Raw genomic sequence first — 24258 nt, 5'->3', positions numbered from 1 at the left:
GGGGGGGGGGGGGGGGCACCCCCTCCACCCTCCGCAGCCCTGCAAAGCCCCGCCCTTTGTGGTCCACGCTCCTGAGGGGCTGAAGACAATGCCGGTTTTCTAGGAGCCGAGGGGCCTTCTGAAAGGCCGGCCTCCTGGACCTCTGCTGATCCAGCCCATCCCCGCAGATTCACCGCCCACCTTTATTGCCAGCCTCTTCCTTCAAGCCAGACTCACCCCAACCTCAGCACAGAAGCTGGCTTCCCTTCCCAAATGCTGCGAGTCCCTGGGTGATCCTTGTGCCCCAGGCCTGCTGGAGCCTGAGGCTTGCACCATCCTCCTCCTGTGGTGGGCCGGGGCCCCTGGCCTGCTCTCCGCCCTCCCCTCTGTGAAGCCTCCCCCTGTGCTAATGGGAGACTGCCCTTCCAAACGGCTGCTTTTTCTGGCTCAAGGCCTGTGTGTCCACCATTTCTGTGTTCTCAGCTCAGGGCCTGCCCGGCAGAGATGCCCAAACCTTTGTTCAACGATTAGGTGCCTAAGAGAACAACCAGAGAGAAAAACCAGAGAATTGGGGCCAGAGGTTGTCTCTGCCTCCGATTAGCTGTGCGACTGTGGATAAGCCTCTGATGACAACAGTCTCAGTTTCATTAACCGAAATGGGGAAACACTGTCAACCTCAGAGGACTGCGGGAAGGGTGGCAGGAGCGACTGTGTGAGAAGGGCTCTGTGAAGTGTGAAGCTCTGCGACGTCGGGTGGGTGACGTCTGGGACCTGAACCGAGTCTCCACAGCTGGCAGCTGAGGTTCTCGGCGGGCTGAGGGGGTTCCCTGGAAGACAGCCAGGCATCTGCAAACCCTACCGAGCACGCACTAGGGGTAGGGCGCTGGGCCAGGTTTGGAAGGAACCCAAGGAGAGGAGAAAGGCGGGCCCTACCCTTATGACGCCTGCACCGAGTTTCAGGTTGGCCCATCCTTCGGTGGAGAGCATGAGCTGCGGCTGCCATGGTGACGTCAAAGCAGAGGCCCTGCAGTGCTGGCACTGTCCAAGGCATCAAGCAGGGCCGGTCGGTCCTGAGGATGGAGGACAGGCTGGGGCACAAGCAGGGGGTCGGGGCTGGGAGGGCGCTGTCATGCTCCAAGGTAGCCAGGGCCTGTCTCTCCTCCTGAGGCCTCTCCCACCAGGCCTCCTCTTCACCCCCAAGCTCTCACATGCGTGCCCAGCCGGCCTCAGGGGGGCAGCCAGAGCCCGGACCTGGCTGCCGGGGTTTCTGGATTCTAATCCCGGCACTTCCACAAATTCTAATGAGACCCAAAGGAGAAGGAAAGCAATGGTCATGGCACAACCTCTTGCTGCCGACCCAAAAAGCAGCCCTCAGACTCTCTCACTGAATTCTCACGACCTTAAGACTTCACAGTGTAATTCCTGGATGTGCACCAGTTTTTGAACTTAGCTCTGTGTGATTTCAAATAATAGTTCAAATAACTGTTCATTGAGTGCTTACCTGGCACTGTGTAAGCATTAACACATTTATTATGAAATACATCAAGCACTCAAACAAGCGCAAGAGTAATAACAACCCCAGGCACCTCACCTCCACCATTTCATACAATCCTTGCAACGCAACAGGGTAGGTGGAACAATCTCCATTTCACACCTGGGAAAACTGAGGCCCCAAGAGGCAACGACCAGGTGCTATAACCAGGCATGGCAAGGCCAGGATGCGGAGTCAGACTGGGCTCATAGAGTCCAAGCTCCCCCTACCCGACTCCTAATTGTTCTGAGTCAGCTTGCTCATCTGCAAAATCAGAGTGGTGGACGAGACCAGTGATTTTCAAGCTTTTTTTAGCCACGGACCCTTTGTTCAGTTGAAGTCTTAAGTGGAGAGAGAACACGTCAGATGGACGAAGACCTGGGGCTCTGCTGGAGTGAGTGTGGGAAGGGGAAGGGGGCTGCAGTCCCACCAGCTGGGCTCCTTCCCCACCCCCTGCCCCCAGCACGTGCTGCTGGAGCTCCAGGACTTTGGGCCCTGAGGGAACTGTCTGCTGACCCCGCCCTGTCAAGCCCCCGTGTTTTTGCTTTAAGCCTTGGCCTTTCCCATGTGTCCTCTGCTCTGAGTTCTCTAGGGCAGGGGTTCCCCAGCTCCCAGGCCTCGGACTGTTACAGGTCCCCAGCTTGTTAGGAACAGGGCCGCACAGCAGGAGGTGAGTGGTGAATGAGAGAAGCTTCATCTGCTGCTCCCCATTGATCACATTACTGCCTGCACCATCCCCCACACCCCACCCCCCCCCCCCCCCCCCCCCCCCGCAACAGTGACTATTTACTGAGCCAGGCACCAAGCCCTGGGGAGGGGCAGCCCGGGGGCTGGTGGCCCTCACAGGTCGTCCAGGGAGGGGTTCTCAGAGCTCTGCAGCAGGGACAGCAGGTTCAGGGCCGAGACGTTGGGCACATGGCCGGCGCAGATCTGAAGCATGCGGACCAGGCGCTGCGCCATGGTGTCTCGAAAGTCTTCTATCTGCAGAGGAAGAGCAGAGAACAGCGGTGAGGGGCCTGCTCCTCTCACGTGGAGCAGCTCCGCGGGCTGCCCGGGGGAGCAGGGTGCTGAGATGTGGGGACAGCTCAGGGCACCGCTGCCCAGCATGGCCACGCCCTTGTCCGCGCCACACATCGCCAAGCCGTTTCCAACCACCTAAGTTTACCGAATCCTTCAAACACCCTCCAGGGATACCAGAGACGATGACCCTTGCTCCAGAAGAAATGAAGGCCCCGCAAGCTGGGCTGGCGAGGTTAGGCCAACTGTCCAGAGGCACACAGTTAGTGACTGCAGAGCTGGCATCTGAACCAGGGCTAGTCCCAACCAACGCTGGGGTACAGTAGGCCCCAAAGGCTTCCCTACCTGGGATCTGTCTGAGAAAGACGCTCACAGGGGTAGAAAGGAGGGGTGGGTAGAGAGTGGCTCTTTCCGAGGACAGGGAGGCACTGTCAACAGACGGTTCCTATATCAGGGTCTCTGAAGGGCTGGTGGGCCCAGAGGAGCCGTGGGATTAGGCAGGGGTGACTGTCCTAGGGCCTGGCATCAGATGGCGCGGGCAGATGAGGTGCTCATTATAAATGTTGAAGAATAAACAGTGATGCTCAGATGTTCTCCCCTGACCAACAGGTGGCCTCAGAAGCATCTCCCCCTTCCCCTGTTCCCTCTCTAACTGGGGAAAGGGCGCCACCATCCACCCAGTCACCCAAGCTAGTGATCAGGCATCCTGACGTCCTCCACCATTTGCCACGCACGACATCCTGGGTTTTAAATCCAGAGGCGACGTCAGTCCTCATCACATGGCCTCAACCGCACTGAGTCTCCTCTCAGCAGAATCTGACGCAGCTGCTCCCTCCCCTTGACAAGTCTTTTCCACCTGGCTCCCAGGACCCCACCCTCCGCAGCTTCTCTCTCACCCCACAGGCCGCTCCCTCCTCTGTGTGACATCTAACTGCTGGGGGTCCCAGGGCTTGGCCTTTGCGCCTCTTTCCCCCACACTCGGTCCCCAGGTGATCTCATCCAGCTCTGTGACCTTCAAACCATCTAACTGCTGAGGATGCCCAAACTGCATCTCCAGACCTTTCCTCTGAATGTTAGACACACACGTGCCGCTGCCTGCTTGGCTTCTGTGTAGACATATAACAGACTCCTCAGTCTTAGTGTGTCCACGACGGAGCTCCTGGGAGTCGCCCCCCATCTCAGCCACAGGCAACCCCATCCTTCCAGCTGCTCAGGCTGAAAACGCCGGAGTCGACCCTGACTCTTCTTCCTCTCCCGTCTCCCATCCAGGCCATCAGCACACGTGCCCCCCCCACCGCGGGAACACCCAGCATCACAGACCATCTCATCTCCCTCTTCCCCAGACACCACTGAGCCCGGCCACTCCTAACTCTTCCGGACACAGTCCCCGGGCCCATCGCCTTCCTTCTGCCCCTGTGTCCCTTCAGTCCACTCCTCCCGACAGTTGCAGGGACCCACTTAAAACCCGAGTCAGGCTGTGTTCCCCCGGCCCAGACCCACACTTTCCACTGCTCCAGTCTAACTCAGAGTGAAAGCCACCACCTGTCCTACGACCCACAAAGCCCCACGGTCACTCTGACTCGTCTCTCACAGCTCTGCTCCAGCCACCCATGCCTCCCTGTGGACCTTGAACACAGCAGGCAAGTTCCAAACTCAGGGCCTTTGCACTTGCTGTTTCTCCAACCTAGTGGGCCTTTCCACCAGGAGACTCCACAGTGCCTTCCTTCAAGTCTTTACTTAAAGGTCATTTTTTTTTAGCGAGCCCCTTCAACCCCCATGTAAATCTTGCCACTTTACCTCCACCTGACAGGTCACATCCATTCTCTAACATGCCCTATGTTCTGCTCCCTCTCTTTGTTTCCTCCACTAGACCAGAATTGGGAGTTTTAAAACTGTTCTGCTCTATGCTGCTTCCCTAGTGCCTAGAACAATGCTCGGCGCACTGTAGGTTACGTAAGAAATACTTGTTTTATTTTTTTTAATTAATGTATTTATTTTGGCTGCGTTGGGTCTTCGTTGCTGCGCGCGGGCTTTCTCTAGTTGTGGCGAGCGGGGGCTACTCTTCGTTGCGGTGCGCAGGCTTCTCATTGCGGTGGCTTCTCTTGTTGCAAAGCATGGGCTCTAGGCACGTGGGCTTCAGTAGTTGTGGCTCGTGGGCTTCAGTAGTTGTGGCATGCGGGCTTCAGTAGTTGGGGCACGCGGGCTTCAGTAGTCGTGGCTCACGGGCTCTAGAGCGCAGGCTCAGTAGTTGTGGCACATGGGCTTAGTTGCTCTGCGGCATGTGGGATCCTCCCAGACCAGGGCTCGAACCCGTGTCCCCTGCATTGGCAGGCGGAGTCATAACCACTGCGCCACCAGGGAAGTCCAAAAATACTTGCTGAATAAGTCCTCTGAGCTCTGCGGCCTCCACCTCTGAACTGTCCCTCCAAACTCCTGCTGCTCTCACTTGGACTCCACAGTCCACTTCCCGCAGCAGCCTCGTCCCGAGGCCTCCTGCCTGTGGCCAGGCCTCCTCCCATCCACACATCATACTCCAGAGACGTGGCCCGCAAATCCCACTTCTGACCCTATCATGACTGCCCCGTCACCTATAGGAAGGAATGACTGAATTCCATGCCAGGCTTCCAAAGCTCTGCAAATCCTTCTGCTGCTGCGTATGTTACATGTCGGTCTATTTCTGAGAGGCAGGGCCAATGTCTGAGGCATTTGTGTTCTCAGGGACCAGCACAGGGCCCGATCACCGGAGCTGGGAAATAATTTCACTGGGCGAATCCCACACCTCCCTGGGTGTTTCCTCATATGTAAAACGGGGCTAATAATTCCTGCCACGCAAAGGCCTCAGAATATGGTGAGGCTCCAAGTCGATTAAGCGGAGGAGTGTGCCCCGAACAGGACAACAGCGGTAGGAGAAGTGTTGACCGTCCAAACACTGGGTGCTTTGTTGGAGAGAATGCCAGGTCTAGGTTCTCAGCAGGGCTGCTGCTGGCTGGAAATAGAAAGTCGGCCCCAGACCTTTTTTGAGAGAAGTTCTCAGGCTAGAGGACAACCCAGGACCTGGTACAGCCTGCCACCTCATGACCACACACAGAACTGCAGCACCACGCGCACCTCTGCTGTGGAGCAAAGATGGCGATTCCCCTTCAGAGCCAAGAGAAGGCAGGCTGTGTGCGTGTGCGTGTGCGTGTGTGTGTTGGGGGTGGGTCGACTTGTTCCAAGCCACACAGTCAGCCCGCTAAGACAGGAAAGGGACAGCTGTACGCCAACCTGGCTCTTCCGCTGACTTCCTAGCTGTGTGACCGTGAGCACATCTCGCCTCTCCTGTTGTGAGGAAAGCCTGCAGGGACAGGCCCCCCAGGGGTGCCCGGGGCCTCAGGTCCTACCTGTGAGATCAGAGCATCGGTCTAGTCGGGGTTCTTAAAATAGTCATCAAATGTGAAACACAAGTTTGTACACCTTAACCGATGCACTGAATGAGATCTAGGGCAGGTCTAATGATTTCTGCAGTGTCGGGGTAGTAATGAGATCTGCCCCAATCCCCGTGGGACATGGCGACGCCCGCCGCTTCTGCTGCTAACAGTCACAGGTTCTGCTAATACTACTGACATCTCTTGCCTACATTCACGATGATAAATTTCTTTTAGAGGTTAGTGAAAACAAGAAGCATTTTGTTTTCCTCGTCCAGGTCCGCAAATCCCCTGAATTCTTCTCCCTTCCGACCAGAGGGGTCCACAGACCCCGGCGTAAGAAGCCTTGGTGATGAGGGACCACATACTGACTCGGTTCCCTCTACGACATCACTTTGCTTTTGGGAACAGGTGCGAGACCCAGAACAGAGCAGAAACACAAATCTTTAAACGAATCTCAAAACCAGCTGAGCAGGTCTGGCGTGCGGGTGGGGCAGCCCAGGCCCTGGGAGCCCAGAGGCAGCAGCATCAACTCCTGCTGAGGACCCTTTAGCAAAAATTCATCAGGTTCTGTACCGCACAGAGAGGCCGAAGAGCAAAATTCAACAGCAAAATAGAAATCTGCTGCGCTGACCCCACAATGAGCATTCACCTCGTGAGAAGGACAGAACTAATATCACGTGTAACCATCCAACCACCTGCCCACCTACCCAGTCTCCCCTTCTGCTGCCTGCTAGACCCCCTGCCCCAGGTTGAGACCAGACAAGGTCTGCAATCCAGGGATGTAAGGGGCACACTGGGCACCTTCACTGCTGGTTAATGAGGCAGACAAGATGCCTGACCTCACAGCACTTAACCCCAGCAGGGAAGTGAGATATTAACATGGACCCACAGGTACACACACAAGACTTAGTTACGAGTAGAGAGAACGACGCAAAAGCAAGAGGTGATGGCGCCTGGTGTATGAGCAGAACTCAAGATGTACACGGAGCATCACCCTACTTTACATGTGCGAACCCAAGGCTTTCGGTGACCCACCCAAGGCTTACGGTGACCCACCCAAGGACAGCGAGCAGAAGAGCCAGGATTCAAACGAGGATCTTGTCTCTACATCAGGACCCCCTTCACCAGGGTACTCAGCGAGCCTCCAAGAAGCATCCCTGCCACGGCCCCTGTGTGCTGACTGCCCCATCCCTCAACCCGCGTGCTCGGGGTCCTCACCTCCAGATCACAGAAGAGCAGGGGGCTCCGGTAGGTGTGGGCCAGCTTCATGACGGTGTTCCGGTGAATGCTGCAGTGGCTCTCCCGCCCAGCTGCAAAGAAGCCACGGCCTGTAATCTCTACCTTCATGACTGTAATCTAGGAAGCACTGGGCCAAGTAGTTCACTTCCCCTCTCTGGGCCTCAGTTTCTTCCTAGTCAGTGGGGTAACAATCCTGTTCTACCTTCTTTTCAGGGCAGTCAAGATCATCAAATCAGAAAATAGGCTGAAGGGGCTTGGAGAGAGTGCTCAATAAAAACGTGAATTTCCTCATCTGTGAAATGAGGATAGTAACAACCCCTACCCTGCTTGAGTTACTATAGAGATTCAATGAATGAATACACAGAAGTGACCTGGTGTTCATTTATCCACCAATGCTTACTGAGAATAATCTGTGCCAGGCCCTTCCTGCAAGGAGCTCGCAGTGCAGCTGGCGGGGCAGGCACACCATCAGTGTAGGTAGAAGGGTTAGGAGTCTCTGACAGAGGCATGTGTGGGATGGATACCCTGAGGGCCCAGACTGCAGGGCTGGTCAGGTCCCCCAGGAGGCAGAAAATAAGGGTTAGCGAGATAAAGAAGAGGAAAAAGTATTTGAGAGAAGCCACATGGTACAATCATTAAAGGCATGGGCTCTAGAATATGACTCTCTAGGTGTGAATCTCTGCTCTACCACTGCTCAGCTGCGGGGCCTTGGGCAAGCTACCTAACCTCGTGACCACAGTTTCCTCCGCTGCAAAACAGAGAAAATAGTACCTACTACAGTAGTACCTGTCGTGAAGATTAAGTAATATAGAAACAAAGCACTTAGGACAGTGTCTGGTCTATTGTGAGTGCTCGATATAGAGTAGCTATTATTATTTCCACTGTTAATATTACCAAGTTTCAGAGAACTATAAGCTGAGCCAAAGAAGGGAAGAGTAATAGGAGATAAGACAGGAAGGCAGGGGCCAAACTGCAAAATACTTTGTGCCTTTACAGGAGTTTGGATTTTACTCTGAAAGCCACAGAGAGCCACTAGGCACCTCTGAGCCGTTATCTCAGCAGAATTAACTTGGCAGACTGATCAGCTCAGATTTGCTTTATAAAGACTGACAACAACAGATTCCAAAATGCATGTGTTTTCCATCACCCAGGCTGTCTTTGCAAGGAGTCCACCACAGGCCCAGCCGCAGCCTGCCCTGGGTTGGCGAGGGAGGGGGTGAGCGGCGGGGGAGGGATGCACTTACCGCCTGTGGCAAGGAAGCTCACCTTCCCCAGGAAGAAGGTGGCATCCACACGGTGCAGGGACTCCTCAACATTCCGGAGGCTGCAGTGGCCAGGGCGAGAGAACGAAGCAGAGGACAAACCTCACAACAGAGAAAGCAGAAGCTGCCCCGCCTCTGCTCCCAGAGAGGCCAGAGAATGAGAGGAGGGTGACAGGAAAACGCCCTAGAGGAATACTTTGTCCTTTCATATCTTTAAACTACATTTTTTTTTAAATTTATTTTTTTGTACAACAGGTTCTTATTAATCATCCATTTTATACACATCAGTGTATACATGTCAATCCCAATCTCCCAATTCATCCCAGCACCCCGCTCCCACCCCGGCACTTTCCCCGCTTGATGTCCATAAGTCTGTTCTCTACATCTGTGTGTCTATTTCTGCCCTGCAAACGTTCATCTGTTTCATCCCAGCACCCCGCTCCCACCCCGGCACTTTCCCCGCTTGATGTCCATAAGTCTGTTCTCTACATCTGTGTGTCTATTTCTGCCCTGCAAACCGGTTCATCTGTACCATTTTTCTAGATTCCACATATATGTGTTAATATACAATATTTGTTTCTCTCTTTCTGACTTACTTCACTCTGTATGACAGTCTCTAGATTCATCCACGTCTCCACAAATGACCCAATTTCGTCCCCTTTTATGCTGAGTAATATTCCATTGCATATATGTGCCACATCTTCTTTATCCATTCATCTGTTGGTGGGCATTTAGGTTGCTTCCATGACCCGGCTATTGTAAATAGTGCTGCAATGAACACTGTGGTACATGTCTCTTTTTGAGTTATGGTTTCCTCAGGGTATATGCCCAGTAGTGGCATTGCTGGGTCAGATGGTAGTTCTGTTTTTGGCTACTCCACGCGGCTTGTGGGATCTTAGCTCCCCGACCAGGGATGAACGTGGGCCCTCGGCAGTGAGAGCGAGGAGTCCTAACCACTGGACCGCCAGGGAATTTCCCAAACTACTTTTAATTACAAAGTGACTCAAGTTCGTAATATAATCAAACAGTAAATACGGGTGTATAAGTAAAAAGTAAAAGTCCCCGTCTCCAGCACCACCTTCAGTTTCAACTCCCCAGAGATAACCGTTGCTGACAGTTGGGGGTGTAATTCTTCTGGAATATTTTTCATATGCAAATACAGACAGTGATATGTACCAGCATCCAGTTGGGTCTAACTGGGTTCGACAACTCTGTTACATTCTTTGGAATGACCACACAGTACCACAAACTACTTTCCCTGTGATGGACATTTAAACGGTCTCCTGTTGTTCACCGTTACGAAAGATGATGCATGAATTTTCTTTCCCACAGGTCCTTACATATCCAAGCAAATGTTTCTGTAGGACAGATGCTAGAAGTGGAAAGGCTGGGTCACAGTATGTGTCTTTTTCAAGTGCAGATAAGTATTGCTGAATTGCTCTCCATTAAGATTACAGTGATTTTAAGTCACATCAATCATATGAAAACGCTCTTTTCCTCTAAGCAACGGCACCCTGACCTTCTGGGTTGAGGCTTTCATTCACTCGTGTCCAGGGAGTGATGAAGGAACCTGTTGTCTCCTGGCCAAAAAGCCATCTCAAAGGTCAGGCTTCAGCCTGAATGAACACAGCCTGAGGCCAACAGCAACAGCGGCCCTGCCCCTAAGTGTGGCTGTGAAGCAGGATCTCTCCAGAGACTTGGGCCAGTGTCCCTTCTGGTGAACAGAGAGATCTCACCCAAAGAGCAACAGATCTGCTGAGCCAGGGCCCTCTGGCAACCATGGCAGATCTCAGGCCCACCTGGGCCTAAGTCACCGCTGACTGGTTCCAACCGGTCAGGTAGTGCGGTCTGGACTTGGTCCTGATGCTACAGGTATCTGGTGTCTCTATGCCACTGGATTCCCAGGTGTTTCCACCACATCCTTCCCTTGATCCCTACCACAGGCCCAGGTATCTGCCTTGGTTTCTGTGCTGGATCCTGTGTCCTGCTTTTAGCCTGCTGTCCCCCAGGAGGGAGAAGGCAGACCTTTCTTCTGTACTCCCTAGGCTGGCTGCAGTCCTGTCCCCAGGGTTGCCAGCACCATAGGGAGACCAGATCAGGCCACCAGCATCAACACCACCCATGCTGCCACTGCCATGGCCCCACGCTAGACTGGCTCTGACGCTGCACAGGCCTCGACAGTCCTCTGAACACACTACGCTCCTCCTGCCCTTTACATTAACCCTCCACCTGGAACATTCTGCTCACTTTCATCTTTCCCTGGCTAATTTCTCGTCATCTCTCAGGTGTCTATTTAAATGTCACCTCCACCGGGAAGTCTAGCCTGACCTAAGTTCTGAGACTCAGAGGTCTTGTTTGGGCTCTCACAGCCCTATGCTTCCTTCTTTTTACAGTACCCATCGCAGGTACTGTAACTGTCTGTTCAAAAGTCTAGCCTCCTCCCCTTATGGACCTTGAGGACAGGGGTCTGTTTCATTCATGTCTGTGCCTGATGTCAGGGATACACAGTAGGCCTCAGAGAGCCTAATGACAGATGACACTGATGGCATTTATCAGTGTCTTTTAAACACCTTGCATTGGCCACTGGCTCCCCGCTGCTCACCGTCTAAGTTAACCCCAGGCAGCCTCTCCCTGTTTCTTCTCCTTCCCATCACAAGTGAGGCCACTGTCCCAGCACATCCCCGCGCCAGGTCTACCTGAGCCCGGCAGCCCCCATCCTCTGGCTCTCACCTGTGTTTGCTGTGAAGGTTGACCACGAACACAATCAAGTCAATTCGGGGCCGATTCACATTGGAGGGCAGAGGGAGGGACTTTGCCAAGTGGCTGAAAAACAAGAAATTGCAGGACTAAATACGTACCCACATCACAATGACTGTTCACAAGCTGCCCGTCACAGGGAAGAGGCTGTCAAGAGCTCCTCTCCTATTCACCTAAAGCAAGACTTTTCAGGTGAGCACAGGGGCAGGGCAGAGCTGGTCCTATCCAGATGACTCCTGCTCTACTCTCCCTGCCAGAAAGTTTAGTAACTGCCTTGGCAAGAGGGAGTTTTGGATATAAGATGGCATGAGGCTAGACATCTACACTGCATGCTGGGAGGGAGACCAGGCTCAGAAGCGGGGACTGTGAAGTTTAGGTGTTAAGATTGAAGCTCTTTGGAGTAAGACAGAAGTGGCCCCAAATCCCAGGTCTGCCAATTATCAGCTATGTGACCTTGGGCAAGTCACCCTCATCATTCTTGTCTGGACTTAGTCTCCGATTGTCAAATACCCACCTGAAGCGTTTTTTTGAATCCTCTACTTCTGCCCATTTCCACATATGACTATTACTCATCTGCCCCCCACCCCTCAGCTTATAATTTAAGAATACCAAAAAGTATACAAAACACAAAAGTTAAAAAAGAAACACATACTCCTAAAAGTTCAGTTACCTAGAAATAACTACTATTAACATTAGAACTTTTTTCTAAACATCTCTCCATGTACACAATGTATACACATTCAGACACTAGAATACAGTAGATATAATCGAAAAATAGGGGGGAGTTCCCGGGCAGTCCAGTGGTTAGGATGTAGCACTTTCACTGCCGTGGCCCAGGTTCAATCCCTGGTCAGGGAACTAAGAACCCGCAAGGGGCATGGTGCGGCCAAAAAATAAAAATAAATAAAAATAGGATAATAGTATTAATTTTATCTGAATTTAGTGGAAGCAAAATAACTAAAGTAGAACTAAAAAAAAGATGAACTTTGGATAAATTATTTTTTAATCACAAGAAATTATTTCCTCAAAGAACCCAATTAGGGCTTCCCTGGTGGCGCAGTGGTTGAGAGTCCGCCTGCCGATGCAGGGGACACGGGTTCGTGCCCCGGTCTGGGAAGATCCCACATGCCGCGGAGTGGCTGGGCCCGTGAGCCATGGCCGCTGAGCCTGCGCGTCCGGAGCCTGTGCTCCACAACGGGAGAGGCCACAACAGTGAGAGGCCCGCGTACCGCAAAAAAAAAAAAAAAAAAAAAAAGGAAGAAAAAAAAGAACCCAATTAAAAAAAGATTATGGAATAAATGAGTAAGCTGGTATCATTTTTAACAGTTTTCATTTTACCTATATGGGATTGATTATTATTAAGAAAAGTGAGAAAATTAGCATTCTTATAATCTACCTTACCATTTGGACAAAACTTACAAATGTAATTTATATTGCTATTATTAATGGTATTATTATATACATTTATATTTTGCTCTAACCATAACTTCAGACCTCAGCTAATGAAGTTGCCACTCTAGAACATGAGAGAGACAAAGGGTACTGAGGAAGGTCTCTCACTGGCAACTAAATGCTTCAGCAATAAAGAGACAATCATTTTTGCTCACAACTCATTGGCCAGAACTAGTCACATGGCTCCACATAACCACAAAAGGTCAAACCTGGTTCCTGCCAAATACCACAAATGCAGAGAGCTGAAAATACTTGACAGCAGAATGAACAGATGATCATATGGGTGATTTGCTTCTCCTGCCTAAAAGTCTGAAGAATTATTTACTTCAGAAGTAAATAATTGTCCATTTTTCCTGGAACAAGATATATGTACCCTTTTTAATGGACAAATTCAACTCTTCACTCATTCCAGGGAAGTCTTCTTCTATTACACTTCAAACACTTTTGCTGTAATCTTCTCAAATCTTTCTTCTTTGTAGATAATTAAGTCTTTAACCACATCTACTCTGATCCTTGCTGTTTCTATGTATTTATTAGATAGATCTCATATGGTATTATTTTTCACCTTTTTTGTACTTAGCTCTGCAACCTCTCTTTTCCTCTCATTCTGTTGTGTTATTATTTGGTCTTTGAACGCTTCTTTTAAAAATTCATATTCCTATTAAATTTCTCAATGGCACAAAGCACTCAAAAAGGAGTTTTCTTCCCCTTTTCCCAGAGTGGGTTCTTCATCAGATTTTTTGCATGTCATGTGACTCTTTTTTGCCAATGGTTTCCATCTTGCTTAATGTAGGCAATTTTGTCCACGTTTTCCATTTACTCTGATGCTAATTAAATTAATTTTTTTGACTTTTTTTTTTTTGGCCTTGCCCCATGGCATTCGGGATCTTAGTTCCTGGACCAGGGATCAAACCCGTGCCCCCTGCAGCAGAAGCGCAAAGTCCCAACCACTGGACCACCAGGGAAGTCCCAAATTAATTTCTTTTTTTTATCCTTTCCAATCTCTGAGCTATGGGTTTGAGATTGTTGGTTACTGTGTTTGGTGTTCTATAGCCAAAGAGCCTCGCAAGATAGGTAGAGCACAGATGGATATATGAACAATCTTTATTTTGAGGGAAAGATTATGTTGAAGGAGAATGATCCAAATCTAGAGGGTATTTCCTCTGTGGGAATTGGAAATGCCCCATACTAGGTAGAATAAGGGAACATAATCTTTCTATCAGGAAGAATGACAACCACATGTATTCAGTCACTTGACTCCTGCCAGCAGCTGTTTCTAAAAAGGAAAACAAAATATACTTTAGTTACTTTTTCTCCAAATTTGGGGGTTATCTGAGCATGTACTCTGTGCCAAGTATTGCTCAAGGCACTGGGGATTCACCAATGAGCAAAAGTCAAAGTCCCTGCCCTCAAGCGGCTGATGTTGGGGTCCCTAGGGGTGGCAGACTGGAAACAAGTAAAGAAACATGGAGACTTCTTATAGTGACAAGTGCTAGAGGAAAATAGAAAAACTGTGTGACAGGGATGGAGGATGCCTTTGGACGGGGACAGATCACGCGTTAGGACGGAGTCTCTGAGGGGTTGGTCAACCGGCTCTACCTGTGACCGCCTCTCTGGTGGTCCCCCTACAGCCAACCCCGCTCTCCCTTGAGCCCAGGCCAGCGATCGGACACCCCCAGCATAAGGCTACTTACACCTTCAGCTCCGATGTGCAATCCTCCTTGAGCATCGCTTCGGCCAGCTGCTGCAGAAGAGCATCCTCCGTGCCCACCAGCTGCCCAGAGAGAAAAGGCGACCGACTGATACCTGGACACAGCAGTCCCGCTGGAGGGCCCGGACTGCCGCGAACCCAAGATTCTGGCTCCAGCGCGCGAGGCACCCTTTTACCGAGAGGACTCCGGCAGAGGGCCCGAGGTTTGCACCCTCTCCGGTCCTGTCCGGAAAGCACTCACTACCTCCCCGGACCCTTCCTGGAAAGACCTCGTCTCTCCCGGAGGTCCGATCCCTCTACGCGGGAAAACCGAGTGTTGGACACCCGGCACCCCGCCCCGCGCGCGGTCGCCCCGCCCAGCCGCCCCACCAATCAGAAACTGCGCACTTATTGGTGGGGACGTCCCTCAGCCTCAGAAGAGCGGCTACTCCGATTGGTTCAGAGTGTGGCTCTCCAGCCCACCACACCCCAGCCAGAATAGCCCACGCCAGCACCTCAGAGAGCGCAGGGGACCTGGCGGCCTGGGAGGAAAGGCGGGCGGGAGAATCTGGGCTGCTGACGCCTACCAAGATGGTGGCCGTGTTCAGGCCAGGCAGTTTGTCCAGCGGCCGCAACACCGACATCCCAGGGACAGGCCGAACCGCCGCTCGCGCGGTGCGCGCGGACTTTCAAACCACCCAGTGGCCCACCCCTTGTGCGTAATCGCGGGTCCCGTGACAGTGCCTGGGCGGGGACTTCGTGGGGGGCGGGGCAGGGTCTTCTTAAAGGAACCATTACCGCCTTTTCCGAGGGGAGGTTCCACCGCTGGCTCTAGGCACGTAGGGTGCTGCCTGCGGAACAAGACTTTTATTTCACGACTGGGAGAAAGAAGCTATTCAGTGATTCCGTTATTCATTTTCATTCATTCGTGCTCATTCAAGGTGCTCTTGATTCCTTCCAAACCTGTCCCTCACACATCTTCTCCATCTCAGTTGACTCCGTCCTTGCAGCTGCTCAGAACAAAGTCTTGGGTCATTCTTGGCTCCTCTCAATCCGTAAGCAAGCCTGTGGGTTCTATTCTTAAAATGCAAGAAGCCGACCATTTCTCACCACCTCCACCCCACCACCAGGAGAAGCCACGCTCCTCTCTCACCAGGTCTACTGTAAGAGCCTCACTGGCTCCCTGCTTCCACCCTGGTCTCCAGGGCTACTGGCTATTCTCCACACAGTAATCGGAGCCATCGTTTAAAAAGAGAAATCAGAGCAGGCCACTTCTCTGGTCAAAACCCATCGATAGTTCTCCTCTCGCTCAGGTACATTGCAAATGCCTTACAGGGCCTTTGAGGCTCTGGGGGTTCTGGCACCTGAGAGTCTCTCTGGCCTCATCTTCTGCCCTTCTCCCTCTAACAACGGCTCTAGGACCCCTGGCCCTGTGGTTCCCTCTGGATGAAATGCTTTCCTCCCAAATAGTCACATGGCTTGTTTCCTCACTTGATTCATGTTTCTGCTGCAATGTCACCTCATCAGAGGGGGCTTTCTTAATGACCCTATCTAAAATAGCAAGCCCTCCCATAATCCCTCTCTCCCCTTTTCTGCTCAGTTTTCTCAATAGCACTTCACATATTGACTAGAACTGGGCAGCACCTGAGATTTTACAAACAAATAAACTGTTACTGTTTATTACTGTTTAGTAATAGTCTGTTACCTTTTCATGGATGCTGCAGAAGACATGAAACTCCTGGGTAAGGGACAAAGGACATTATTACTCAAGGTAAAAGCAGTAGCTGTGGCTTTACCTTTGTTTGTGTCATTTTCCCCACGTCCTGCAAGCCCTGCAAAGGACCCACCCATCATGTTTGCCTGTACACCTCGTGGATGGCGTTATAGGAGAGGAACACAGAGGTTAGAAATTCACCACTTTTATAGTGAGTGGTAGGCATGCCTGTCCTTTTTCCGGTTGCTTGTTTTTCCTGTTCTTTTTCCAAGCCTCAAGGTTGCTTGCTGCAAAAACAAACCCTTAGAAATGGCCTGGGTAGAGCTTTCAGAGCCTTGCTTTCTTGGCATGCCCAACAAGAACCTGCAGGGACTCAGACCCCACAGCAGATTGCTTCTCCCAACAGTTATATAATTATCTGCTCATTGTCTCTCTCTCCAACTAGACCATAAGATACATGAGGGCAAAGATTTTGTCAGGTTGTATGTCCAGCACTTTAAAAAGTGTCTGGTACATAGTAGTTGCTCAAGAAATATTTGATGAATGAATGAATTGATTTATATCTGTTTGTTTATTCTCAGCAGTGATTCATTCATTCATTTCCTAGGGCAGACCCAATGCCCCATCCTGGGAACACAGATGAATCAGACATTACTGACCAACTCAGTGTGATGGGGGAGTAGGACCGTGATCTCACAGTGTGTTCATTACTGTGACATCTGGGAGAAAAGAGGTATATTCCTGTCTAACCTAAATCCTTCTCACTGCGAACCAAACTAGTTATACCTTGCTTAGAAAGAGCAGGAAGTACATGGCTTAAGGGAGCCCCTGCCCCAGCACAGATGGTGCTTTGATTCCCCATGGCACGGGGCATGGAGGGGACTCCCTGACAGTCAGGTAGTAGTAAGTACTAGGAAAATAAAGTAAGGTGGGCTAGGGGATAGAACGTGATGGGTAGGAGGAGGCACTTTAGGTCAGGGGAGGCCTAGCTAAGAAGGTGATGTTTGGGCAGATGTCTGCATGCGGTGAGAGAGGAGCCAATTAAATATAGTGAGGAAGGGAGGGTGGGAGGAGACGCAAGAGGGAGGGGTTATGGGGATACATGTATACATATAGCTGATTCACTGTGTTATACAGCAGACACTAACACACCACTGTAAAGCAATTATACTCCAATAAAGATGTTAAAAAAATAATAAAATGGGAAAAAAGAAAAATGCTAAATAAATAAATAAATACAGTGAAGAACGGGATTCAGGCAGAAGGAGCAGCAAGTGATAAGACCCAAAGGGGGGGGCATCCCTGACACTTCTGAGGAGCAGCAAGGAGGCCAGTGGCTGAAGCAGGTGGGGTGAGGAGTGAAGGAGATGAAGCTGGAGAGCTGATCGAGGGCCAGGTGACTGAGGCCCTTAGAGAGTCAAGGCAAGACGTTGGACCCTGCTCAGCACGGTCCAGGAGGGGCTGAGCTGAGGCCCATTCAATCAACCTGTGCTGAGTGCCTGCCTTGGGCCAGGCCTGGTGCTGGACACTGTGACCCAGGCACAGAGGTTTCAATGGTGGACGGACAGATTACAACAGCCAAAGGCAGCACAGTGGGTGAGAGCCAGCATGGGAAGCAGCTGGAGCCCAGATGAAGGTGCATTAAGGCTCCCTGGGGGGCCCCCATTACACTTTGCTGGGGAGGTGACTGTTGGCTGAGGGGTCAGGTGAGTTGGTGGTTGTCCCATAGGTAGTGCAATAGAACATAGTTTTGTGTAAGACCCATACTGTGATGAAGTGTAGAGACTGGCAGGAAGCCCAGACCCAGGCCTGGAGGTTCTTGTATCATCAACACCCAGAACTTGCAGGGCCATCGGAGACCCTCTGGGCCAGTGTTTTTCAAACTGACTTCTGCGAAACCCTGGGGAGATGCCTCAGGGGCACCGGGAGGGGCAGGGGAGAAGCTGAATACATAAGGCCCAGAAACCCCACCCCGCCATTTAACAGAAGCAGCTCTGGCTTCATCTCTATTACATATTGAGCTTCCCATAAACTTTTTTGTGAATAAAGAATCACGTGGCTAAAACAATATCTAAGGGCTGCTGATCACTTTTTAAAATAAATTTATTTATTTATTTTTGGCTGCGTTGGGTCTTCGTTGCTGCATGCAGGCTTTCTCTAGTTGCAGCGAGCGGGGGCTATTCTTCGTTGCAGTGTGCAGGCTTCTCATTGCGGTGGCTTCTCTTGTTGCGGAGCACAGGCTTTAGGCGCGCGGGCTTCAGTAGTTGTGGCACCCGGGCCCAGTAGTTGTGGTTCGAGGGCTCTAGAGCGTAGGCTCAGTAGTTGTGGCGCACGGGCTTAGTTGCTCCACGGCATGTGGGATCTTCTAGGACCAGGGATTGAACCCATGTCCCCTGCACTGACAGGCAGATTCTTTTTTTTTTTTTTTTCTGTACGCGGGCCTCTCACTGTTGTGGCCTCTCCCGTTGCGGAGCGCAGGCTCTGGACGCGCAGGCTCAGCGGCCATGGCTCATGGGCCCAGCTGCTCCACAGCATGTGGGATCTTCCCGGACCGGGGCACGAACCCGTGTCCCCTGCATCGGCAGGCGGACTCTCAACCACTGCGCCACCAGGGAAGCCCAGACAGGCAGATTCTTAACCACTGCGCCACCAGGGAAGTCCCCGGTTTATCACTTTTAAAAACAGATTTATTAAGGTGTAATTGACACATAATAAGCCACACATATTTAAGGTGTACAGTTTGGTAAGTTTCGATATAAATATACACCCAGGAAGCCACCACCACAATCAATTTATAATGAACGTATCCATTACCTCCAAAAGTTTCTCTGTGCCCCTTTCATCCTCCCCCACCTCCTCTCTGCCCTCTCACTCCAAACTGTTCAATGGCACTTTGCTTATTATAGTTCAATACTGGAAATGCCCCAAATGTCCTTCAGTGGTGAACAGATAAGCTGTGGTACATTGGTAAGGCAACATCGTCAGTGCAGAGAAAAGCATTGTGCTAAGCAACAGAAGTCAGAAACAAAGGAGCATAGACCATAAGATTCCATTTATGTGAAATACAAATACAGGAAAAACTAATCTATGGTGACAGAAATCAGATCAGTGGGTGCCTTTGGGAAGGCGGTATTGACTGGCAAGAGACAGGAGGGAACTGTCTGGGATGATGAAATATCCTAGACATGGTCTGGGTGGCAGCTGCAAAGGTGTATACACAGGTAAACGTTCATCACTTAAGGTTTGTATTTTACTGTATGTACCTTAGATCTTAATAAAAATCTCTCTGGAAACTCAAACTCACTGCCCTTGGCCCACATATGCTGGAGAGGACACTCGCAGGACTCCCAGATGGTCCCACAGATGGCAGGGTGTCTGTAGGGTGGGGGACCCAGAAACCCAAAGCCATTTTACCCATAGCCTTTGCCACCTGCCCGTCCTCAGTTTCTGGGAATGGACTCCCCAGGGAGATGGTTCCTCGAAGACTCTTCCCCACCCCGTGGGCCTCCGGGGCTGCTCTCTCCTCCTGAGATGACAACCACTGCTGTTTCTGGAATGCTCACTGGGCCTCTGAAACTTTGCAAACACTCTGTCTCTAGCATAGGAGGGAGGACCCAGGCTTGGGAGGTGGACCCTCGCCTCCAGCCCACCCCCGCACACGCCCTGGCTTTGTCACTGAGAAGCTGAGTGACCTTGAAGGAGAGGGTAAGCAGCTTCACGTCTCTGAGCCGAAGGTGCCTCAACCCCAAAGTGGGCTTCAACAACTAACCAGCTGGAGGCCCAGATGAAGTGATGCGGGGCCCAGTCCTGGCCTGGCGGGGAGGGCTCCGTGACTGGGAGCCACGACCATCTCAGGCTGTATCCCAGCCAGGGGGCCCCCGGGGCTGGTGAGGCAGAACCAGGAGGGCAGCCCCTGCGAGCGGGACTGCAGCCCAGGCTAGGGCTCCGACCCTGGCACTGAGACTCTTGCCATGTGACCTTGGATGACCAATAAATGAGTTAACATAAATATGGAAAGCACTGAAAGCAGTGTCTGGCATATGGTAAATGTTACATTGGACCAATGTGTCCAGAATCTCAGTCTTGGTTCTTCCCTCTATAACACATGACCCTCATTGGCTCTACTGGTCATTGCTTCTGTGTCCTGCCCACGTGCCAGGGACCCCAATCTCTCCCTACCCTCAAATGACAAGTCGCCAGATCCTCCTAGTTATCTTGGTAGGGGCCACTTCCTCTCTAGGTCTAGTAGCCGTGGGGTCCAGCAGCCTGCTGGGTGGCTCCCACCTGTCCCGAATTTATCCAACCCTGCTCTGCCTGTCATCTCTGTACCATGTGCACAGTGCAAGGGATCCTGAAGAGAAGGCTGGTTGCCAGGGCAACAGAGGATAAAGCCCTTGCTCTGCCAGGCTGCTGATTGGCTAAGGCAGGTCCCACCTCCCGCTACTCTGAAGGTGGTGGGGAGAGAGAAGGGTCTCTGATGGGTAGGGAGAGGTACAGGCTGCCAGAGCTAGCCCAGGACTGCCCCCTCCTGGCCCAGTCAGAGCCCCTGGGCCTGAGAAACTCTGTCTCCCGTAGGGGGCGTTGGCCTCGCCCTTTCTCTGCTTCCAGCACCCGGGGCGGCTGCAGATGGCAGCATCTCTGGGGACGGCAGCTGCGACTGAGTGCACGGGCCGACGCTGAGCTGCTTAGGCCCGGGCTGTGCGCTCAGCCAGGAGCCCCCGGAACAGGCATCTGCAGGGCTTGAGGTGGGTGTGCGGGCACGGGGGTCAGGGTGGAGGATTGAGTGGTGCTTGGGAGGCAGGGAGAGGGGCTCTGCAATCCTCACACTGTCCTGGATGGGACTTTAGCTGGAATGGGGGCTAGAAAATTCCTTATAGATCATCTGATAGCCCCCGCCCCCACCGCGTCACTGTGCAGGGAACCCTGGAAGTTCAGAGAGGGTGAGGAGGGGCCCAAGGTCACACAGAAGGCCAGCGAATGTTTTGCTTCGGCTAAGCCAGTCCTCTGAGAAGCCAGGAGAAGGTGTGGGGTCCTCAGTTGCCCCAGAATGCCTGGGATTTTGTTCACAGGGCTGGAGAGTTTGGGAGACCCTGAACACAAAGCCACAGCATTGCAGCTGACATGGCTTCTGCTCTGCCCAAGTCCCCCATTCTCATGTTTAAGCTCAGAGGAGGCTGGGGTCCTGGGTGGGGCCAGGGGAGGGGGCCCGAATCACTTGGCCTCAGTCAGGCTAGTTTGGAGCAGCCTTTCTGCTCGTAGGTCCCCTTCTCCACCTCCCCCTAAACCCAGGCCACACCAAGCAGTTCTGAACCCTCTCTTTGGCTATACAGAAGCGCAGATGGTTAGGAGGGCGCTGCTCTAACCCTGACTTTGGGCCATTAGCACACTCTTCATTTTATTTCTCCATGAGGAGAATAGGGCACCTTGAGACACTGTGTTTCAGAACAGCCAGTGGGGGCCCTGGAGGGCAGGGGAGGGGCTCTGGGTGGATGCAGGACTGGGAAGCAGCATCTCTCCCTCCCCTGGCCTCACAGCCCACCTCGTAGACCCAAGAGGGACAAGAGGAGCTGGAGCTTGGAGACAGAGGTCTGAAAAGCTGGAGTTTCTCTTCAGCCTGCCCTGGAGGTCATTCCATGCATCCCCTTTCTTCCCTCCCTAGAAGACAGGGTGGGCCTTTGCTCATTTCATTCCGTTCAGGTATTTTCCCCATCAAACCTCAGGACATCGCTGGGGGGTTGGAGTCCAGCTCTGTCACTTCTCAATTGGGTAACTCAGGGCAAGTTAGTGAACTTCTCTGGGCCTCAGTTTCTTCATCTGTAAAATGTGCACAGTAACACCTACCCCATAGGCCTTTTGTAAGGTCTGTGACTGCATTCTGACTGTGGTCTCCCTGCCTGACAGGCAGAAGTGGGGCTCCTCACCTTACCCCTTTCTCACACCTCAGGAAGGGGCTGAGGGTGGGTTAAATGGGCCCTGATTTATTCCATTTCTGGAGGAGATAACCTGTGGTGTGGCTTTTGAAGTACGTATAGGAGTTTGCCACATGAACATGAGTGCAAAGGACATTCCAAGGAAAATGAAAGCACATGCAAAGATGTAGACTGTATAACATGCAGATGCACATAGGTGATTGACAAGTGGTTCCCTGCGATGGCATGTAGTGTGGGAGATGAGGCTGGCAAGGTTGGCAGAGAGCAGATGTGGGCATCTTTGGGCCATTCTAAAGAGTCTGGGTGTATGTAAAACTTGTGAAGCACCTTAAACCTGCTAGCTTCCACTTTCCTGCTTTCCCCACCTCTGGTGCACTGGAAATAACAATAGCTGATATTCACTGAGTGCCGATTCTGCACCAAGCAGCATGATGCTAAATGCTCCTTAGGCATTGGCTTGTTAAACATTCACAGAGACCCTAAGAAGCGGGTCCTACTTCTATGCCCATTTTCCAGATAAGGAAACTGAGGCCCAGAGAATAAGAACAAACTACTATGTAGCACTTGGTAAGCGCCAGGCACTGGTTCTGAGCATTTTACGTAAATTAACTCTTTTAACAGTCACAACAGCCCTATGACCTAGATACTGTTTTCACTCCCATCTTATAGATGTGGAAACCAATGTCCAAGTCTTTTGGGGCTGGCACTGTGTCCATACTCTTATAATTATAAAATGGGGCATGGGCCTGAATTCGGGAGCCTGTGCAGAGCCTGTTGATATCAACCAGGTCCCCTAGGGATGGGCGGTTGTTCACCATGCTTTCACTAAGCCACACCTAGCCAGGAGGCACGGGTGGCTGGGGACCCACTCATCTGTGAGGGGCCTAGTAAGTGGCAGCCTCTGCAAATGCACAGTCAGAGCCGGGAGGGACAGCTCAGAGGAGGCATGGCCCAAGCTGTCCTTTCCTGAGTGCTCTGAGGGGTCAGTCACCTCACTGAATCCCCCCAAGGCTCTGTTAGTGTCCCCTTCTGCCGGGAACAATGCTGAGGCCCAGAGAGGTTAAGCAACTTGCCTGAGGGCACACATACTGTTGAGGGACTGAGCCAGGGCCAGCCCTCAGCTATAAGCTTCCTTGTAGAAGGGTGAGTAGGAGCCGGGTGGGCCCCTGTGGTGGGGGCAGCTGTGTGCTTGGTCAGGGGGCCGGGGCTGCTGAGTCACTGCTCTCCACTCTCCAGGGTCTCCGTCTTCCCAGCCGTAAGGTGAAGCTCCGACCTCCTGGCTCTGTGGAGCCTGCGGGTCCCCCTCTGGGAGGGTGGGTGGGATAAGCAGCCTCTCTGCTGGTTCTCACCGACCGTGTCTCAGCAGCCAAGGCCTCCGCGATGCCGCACTTCCTGGACTGGTTCGTGCCTGTTTACCTGTTCATCTCTGTCCTCGTCCTGGTGGGCTTCGGCGCCTGCATCTACTACTTCGAGCCCGGTTTGCAGGAGGCGCACAAGTGGCGCATGCAGCGCCCCCTGGTGGACCGTGACCTCCGCAAGACACTGATGGTTCGCGACAACCTGGCCTTCGGGGGCCCCGAGGTCTGAGTTGACCGGCTCTGTTGGCGGTGGGGGGCGGCACCGGGTGCCCTCTCCCGTCCCGCCCGGCCTGGAGACCCCGGGGCAGAGGGGGGAGAACCCCTGGTCCTCCAGGCTCTCCCTCGCAGTCTGGCTCCTCCCAGCAGGAGGGGCTCTGGGAGGACCCTGGCTGTGGGGAGATGGGGCACCCGGCTGCCTTGAGATGTCGCTGCTGATGGCCCAGGGCTTGCTCTCCAGGTCAAGCCAGCTTATCCCACACCTGCCCTCCCCAGCTCCGGGGACGCCCCACGGTCCCCCAGTGCCTTTGTGCTGCCCAGCACTCCTGCCCCTCCACCCGGCGTCAGGCATGGCTGTCCCTGCCTGTCCTGAGCCTCCAGATCTCCCATTTCCCTACCAGGTCCTCAGTGACACTCAGCTCCTCACTCCAGCCAATGGTATCGACCCTACAGCTTCATGGGCCAGGCTTCAAAGCTGACCCAAGGAAAGGGCCCCCTTTGGAGGGATGTCAGCTTAGTCCAGCCCAGTCCTACCACTCTGGACCCGGGCTTGGCATGGATGAGTGTGTGTGGTGGGGTGTGCAAGGGGCAAGGCCGTAGAGGAAGGAGGTGTGTGTGTGTGTGTGTGTGTGTGTGTGTGATAGAGAGAGAGAACGTTTGGGGGCAGGCGTGCGGAGGGGAGGAGAAACGTGTTTGTGGGGGGGGG

The 24258-nt window shown here is 52.5% G+C and overlaps 1 protein-coding gene and 1 non-coding gene across 3 annotated transcripts; one reads left to right on the top strand and one right to left on the bottom strand.

Annotated features, from left to right (window-relative positions):
* Positions 1 to 2350: 2350 nt before the first annotated feature.
* Positions 2351 to 14978, bottom strand: CENPM (centromere protein M). Of its 2 annotated transcripts, XM_007453960.1 has the most exons (6): positions 14922 to 14978; positions 14339 to 14418; positions 11166 to 11258; positions 8418 to 8497; positions 7153 to 7244; positions 2351 to 2491 (listed from the first exon to the last, which is right to left on the bottom strand). In XM_007453960.1, the coding sequence occupies exons 1-6, from the start codon at positions 14976 to 14978 to the stop codon at positions 2351 to 2353; spliced, it is 543 nt and encodes a 180-aa protein (XP_007454022.1). The 2 variants fall into 2 exon arrangements, with proteins under 2 accessions (XP_007454022.1, XP_007454023.1); XM_007453961.1 differs by lacking the exons at positions 7153 to 7244; positions 8418 to 8497; positions 11166 to 11258; positions 14339 to 14418; positions 14922 to 14978 and adding exons at positions 4154 to 4179; positions 11733 to 11742.
* Positions 11979 to 12050, top strand: TRNAE-UUC (transfer RNA glutamic acid (anticodon UUC)). Its single transcript has one exon. It is a non-coding gene; the product is annotated as a tRNA-Glu (tRNA).
* Positions 14979 to 24258: the final 9280 nt, after the last annotated feature.

The sequence above is a fragment of the Lipotes vexillifer genome, unplaced genomic scaffold (assembly GCF_000442215.2).
Source record: "Lipotes vexillifer unplaced genomic scaffold, Lipotes_vexillifer_v1.1 scaffold382, whole genome shotgun sequence".
Lineage (NCBI taxonomy): Eukaryota > Metazoa > Chordata > Mammalia > Artiodactyla > Lipotidae > Lipotes > Lipotes vexillifer.
This window is presented reverse-complemented; position numbering and strand designations above follow the sequence as displayed.